Source organism: Hyperolius riggenbachi, chromosome 3 (genome assembly GCF_040937935.1).
Source record: "Hyperolius riggenbachi isolate aHypRig1 chromosome 3, aHypRig1.pri, whole genome shotgun sequence".
Classification (NCBI taxonomy): Eukaryota; Metazoa; Chordata; class Amphibia; order Anura; family Hyperoliidae; genus Hyperolius; species Hyperolius riggenbachi.
Window position 1 is genome coordinate 341331952 of NC_090648.1, and position 5601 is coordinate 341337552.

A 5601-nucleotide genomic window follows, 5' to 3' on the forward strand; every position below is an offset into this window, starting at 1 on the left:
TCCATGGTAAGACAAATTGTCCATAAATGGAGAAAGTTCAGCACTGCTGCTACTCTCCCTAGGAGTGGCCATCCTGTAAAGATGACTGCAAGAGCACAGCACAGAATACTCAAAGAGGTGTTTAAGAATCTTAGAGTGTCAGCTAAAGACTTAAAAAAGTGTCTGGCATATACTAACATCCCTGTTAGCGAAACTATAATACATAAAACACTAAACAAGAATGGAGCTCATGGGAGGATACAACAGAGAAAGCCACAACTGTCCAATAAAACCCATTGCTGCATGTTTGCAAAAGAGCACCTGGATGTTCCACAGCAGTACTGGCAAAATATTCTGTGGACAGATGAAACCAAAGTTGAGTTGTTTGGAAGAAATACACAATACTATGTGTGGAGCAAAAGAGGCACAGCACACCAACATCAAAACCGCATCCCAACTGTGAAGTACGGTGGGCATTACGGTTTGGGGCTGCTTTGCTGCATCAGGGCCTGGACAGATTGCTATCATCAAAGAAAAAAGAATTCCCAAAATTATCCAGACATTTTGCAGGAGAACTTAAGGGCATTTGTCCACCAACTGAGCCTCAGCAGAAGTTTGATGTTGCAACAGGACAACGACCCAAAGCATAAAAGTAAATCAACAACAGAATGGCTTAAACAGAAGAAAATATGCCTTCTGGAGTGGCCCAGTCAGAGTCCTGACCTCATCCCGATTGAGATGCTGTGGCATGACCTCTAAAAAGCGATTTACACCAGACATCCCAAGAATATTGCTGAACTGAAACAGTTCTGTAAAGAAGAATGGCAAAAAATTACTCCTGACCATTGCACATGTCTAATCTGCAGCTACAGGAAACATTTGATTGAAGTTATTGCTGCCAAAGGAGGTTTAACCAGTTATTAAATCCACGCGTTCACATACCTTTTCCATGTGCACTATGAATGTTTACATGGTGTGTTCAATAAAAACATGGAAACATTTAATTATTTGTGTGGTATTAGTTTAAGCAGACTGTGATTGTCTATTGTTGTGACTTAGATGAAGATCAGATCACATTTTATGACCAATTTGTGCAGAAATCCATATAATTCCAAAGGGTTCACATACTTTGTAGTACTAGTGTAAGAAACAACATCCCTGATTACAGAGCCTTCTGTCATGCTGCCCCTACTCTTTGGAACTCCCTGCCACACCCAGTAAAGACAGCACCATCCCTGGAGCTATTCAAATCCAGACTAAAAAGCCACCTGTTTAGCCTGGCATTTCCGGACTTATAAAATTCTTCCTCTGTACCACGATGGTCTGAGCCATGCTTATGCGCTTTGAGTCCTACGGGAGAAAAGCGCTTTACAAATGTTATTTGTTGTTGTTGTTGATAATTAGATATCAACAGTAGCGTTCAGGAAAGAGTTCCCTGGTAAAAGTACCAAGTTTCAGGAATAATCAAGAAATGAAGAAATAAAGACATAAAGTGCTGGTGCAAAGTTCATAAACAGTTCATAACACAACTGTGCAAAGGTAATTCATAAAATGTGACAAAGAAGTAGAAAACAAAATAAATAATGAATACAGTGGAAAAGTAAGTGCAATAGCAATGTTTGATGTTGGGACAGCTGCTTGGTGATCATATGTCACCCAGGTGAGCAGCAATAGGCAAAGAGTCCAGAATCAAATGATCAGATCAGCCAGGTAAAAAACACTACGTGTATGGCCACCTTTAGTAACAAACACAGCTGAAGCATAGTGAGTTACATCCATTAAAAGTTGGAATAAATAAACTACAAACTGCCTTGTTGCTACAAGTATACTTTGTTTCTGCAGTTTTATATGGTTTCAGCATATTTTACACCAAGGTATAAAGAGGTTATCACATCACAATAAATTATGAAAAACAAAGTGACCTACTGTATGGTTTATCACTCCCAGGACTGATGTCATATCAGCAACATAAATTATCAGTGCCCCATAGAAAATGAATCTAATAAAAAGATCCTAAGTATAGACTGTTGTCTTGTAAAAGAAAAATACCCAGGTGCTGCATAAGAATAACAATGTCCTAATTACTCCCTTATACTTCCAGTACAATTAAACACTGCTTCGCCTCTTGTGATGTGAACTCACAATAGTGATGAAGGCCACAATGAGGATATAAATGATGATTGGAAATGAATATTCATGACAGGTCCCTCCCTCAAGCTAAGAGTATATAAACCATGACGATGTGTGGTTGAAGGTTTCAAGTTGATCCACTTCTGGATATTGCTGGATAATCTCTCACACATACTATAAGAATAAACACGTCAGGTATGCTGAAGTTCTGCTGCTTTAATTCCAAGAAAAAAAGTAATTCTCTTATTGTACAGGTAATAAAAGCTCTGTGTCTCTTCCATGCTTTATCATCCACAGAGAGCAGTCTAGGCATGAAGGCTGAAGTGGGAGGTTGTCAGTGCAGGAAGCAGAGTCTCATAGAAGATGCCCGAAAGGAGAAAGATGCATCAGCTCTAACTACAGGTGAACCATCAGAAGTACATGGTGGAGGCCTAGGAGAAGGCTGTGGTACCACCTTGAACATTATTTTCACAGCCAGGAGCCCGAGCGTTTCCTCACTGAATGCCATTCTCAAGATCTTAGAGGTAAGGTCAGCTTTTCTCAACTCTCAGCGCTCCATTAACTTATTATTAGCCCAGGAGAATATAATATCCTTTAATACATTTTCTGCATAGATGATTCAGGTTGAAAATATTTGTTTCATTAAGAGACTACTAAAGAAGTATTTTTTAAGAAGCACAACATATTTAAAGCATACTTAAAATAAAAAAGTTACAAATATATGCTTAAAATTTGCAGACATGATTACTAATATCAGCCTGACGATACTGTACGCTTAAAAATGTATCTTTGCTGAAAATCAGCATTGCAGTCAAGCACTGATGAAAACTAACAAAGAATCAGCCAATCCGGTCGAGTGTGCTGAACAAAAATATCCCCCTATTTATAATGGAGAATGAGATGAGAAACTCAAAAAAGTTGATCAACTATGGCCCATAGGCAATTCCTTTTTTCACCTGAGTTATCTCCTAGGAGATCATTTTCATCTTCTCTTCAAACTAAATTTGTAGCACTTTACAATTGAAAAAATACCCAAAGGTTGGTGAAAAAGTACTATCAAATTTATTTTGAATATTTTCTTGCTTGCTGGTGGCTTAAAATGTATTTTATGACAAGTTGTGAAAATATCACCCAGGAGGAAACTCAGAAGAAAAAGTGAATTGCATATGGACCTACATGAGAAGTTGTCAAGTAAACCAAGCAGGTTTTCCTATACGGAATGTAAGATATTAATTTTGATTTGTTTCTATGTCAACATCTCACCACCTGTTTTTATCTTTGTTCTAGCTTTTATTTTAAAGCATGATCAATTAGGAGTTCTAAGTAAGGCACAAACGTGCCTTACTTAGAACTCCTCAGTAGCAGATATTTTTTACTTGTCATGAGGACAGTGTAAAGCACATACTATCCAATAAATTTAATTGGCTGGTATTACCTCAGCACAGCACCTTCCTATACCAAAATAAATTACATTTTCAATGAATTAAAAGGCCATTCTGTTCGATTTGGTGTGTAAAAGCCTAAGGGTTCGTACGCATGTACAATGAATGTCACCCACCAGGGACTGGTATCCGATCCCTCAGGCGACATTGCAGGGCCAACACTGTACAAATGTGTTGTTAGCCTGCAGGCTAGCGACATGTTCTGTTCCTATGCCGGGGGGGGGGGGGCAACAGCAGCACATTTGTAATGTCACAAGGGGTGAGAGGGGAAAACAAAGCAAATATATCTGCATGGCTAATCACTGGCTGAGGCATCGTGGGACGCTGTACACATTCTAGATTTCTGCCAGAGATGGTTGTTTTCTTTAATGTTGAAACCCATTACAAAAGAGCGAACACAAACTGCTATATCTTTATGTGCTAAAAAACAAAACGGCAATATTTTTTGCTCTCTCTAGATGTGGAAAAGCAAACAAAAGGTCTTTTTATCTTTAAATTTTAAAGCTGGTGCCAAGATTTTGTTTACTTGGGCCAGCTCTATAGGATATTCTCACCTCAAAAATAAATCATCCTGTCTTTTTCCAAGTACCTCATATATACTGTATATACTTGAGTATAAGTCTAGACATTTGGGTCTGATTCTCTTCATCAAAGTATAAGGGTCGAAGTGTACACGGGTCACAGGAAACAATGAGCACACTGAGTAATGTGTACTAATAGTGACATTCCCATTTGCAGCAATGTACCCAGTGGTAAGTGATACTTTGAGGAAAGGAAATGCCAAGAAAACACAGGTCTGAAAGTCCCGGCCACAACAATTAACAAGGAAAGGGGCAGGGGGGAATACTGGGCTGCATAAAAGGGAGTGAATAATTGCAGCACTAGGGGGACTGGAGGAGGTATTGGCTGCACTTAAGGGACAGGAGGGGTTAATGGCTGCAATACTGTATGCAGTGCAGTCATTAAACCCTCCTGAGCCCAAAGTGTAGCCATTAACTTTGTTGGGTAGACTTGTACTTGAGTCAATAAAAAAATCTAGCTTAAGGGGGTTAAATATTGGATTCGACTTATACATGAGGTCGACTTGTATGCAAGTATATATGGCCTACTATGTTGTTGATCAAAGTCTCATTTTAAAATACTGTCATGACACCCATAGTATTTAATTTTGATACTACATCTATACTCACAACAAATTAATTGCATGGTGTTTCCAGCTTTGAGCATGTACTTCTAAAGTGTTTCCTCTTCCACCCCTGGTGTAAATTATCCCTCTGCACGCTTAAGGGCTCGTTTCCACCATAGCGAATCCGCATGCGGCGACGAGATGCGGATTCGCTTGTTACACTGAAGTGGCCGGGGCTGTTTCCACATGTGCGGCGTGCAGGAGCGATTTGGCGGCGGGCCAAATCTGCACGACGGGACCCACAGAATTCGCCTGCGTCGGGAATCCGTGCGAATCGCCGCTAATGTATTTAATAGTAAAAACGCATGCGTTTGTTACATGCGTTTTTACCCGCGATTTCGCGTGCGATTTCGCACCTTTTTCAATGTTATTTTGCCCTGGCAGTGTCATGGTTAATTTCGCATGGCACCCTGCCATGCGAAATCGCTCGCGAAGTCGCGGGTAAAAACGCATGCGAAAACGCATCCGCATGCGTTTTTACAAGCGTCGGAATGCCGGCGAAATCGCGTCGCAACAGTGGAAACGGGCCCTTATGCTCCCTGCGCATTTATGTACACATATTTACACATTTTTAACTTTGAGGTACCGCAGGTGTTGATTCTTTCATTTTTTATTTCTGTTTTTAGAAATATGAGGCTCATGTGCATCACATGGAGACCAGGGCTGCTATAAGATTTAAAAAGAAAGATGATCTAGAATGTTTTGTGAAATGCTTCATTCACAGTTCTTCAATCAACATATGCATATATTCCCTGGAAAAGGTAGCTGGGGATGTGAAAATAGTCAGGGATGAAGCATGTAAGTTTCCTGATGATTACACTGGTACTTTATAATCTTTTGCGCACCTTTTCACACCAGTATTTC

At 39.9% G+C, this 5601-nt stretch overlaps 1 protein-coding gene across 3 annotated transcripts in view; it reads left to right on the forward strand.

Annotated features, from left to right (window-relative positions):
• The first annotated feature begins 2414 nt into the window (after positions 1–2414).
• LOC137561501 (tyrosine 3-monooxygenase-like) overlaps positions 2415–5601 on the forward strand; it is a 57653-nt gene continuing 54466 nt past the window's right edge. For all 3 annotated transcript variants that reach the window (XM_068272801.1, XM_068272802.1, XM_068272803.1), the window contains exons 1-2: positions 2415–2633; positions 5364–5535. In XM_068272801.1, coding sequence (XP_068128902.1) covers positions 2421–2633; positions 5364–5535 — 385 coding nt within the window. In that variant the 5' untranslated portion in view covers positions 2415–2420. The remainder of the gene's footprint in view (positions 2634–5363; positions 5536–5601) is intronic.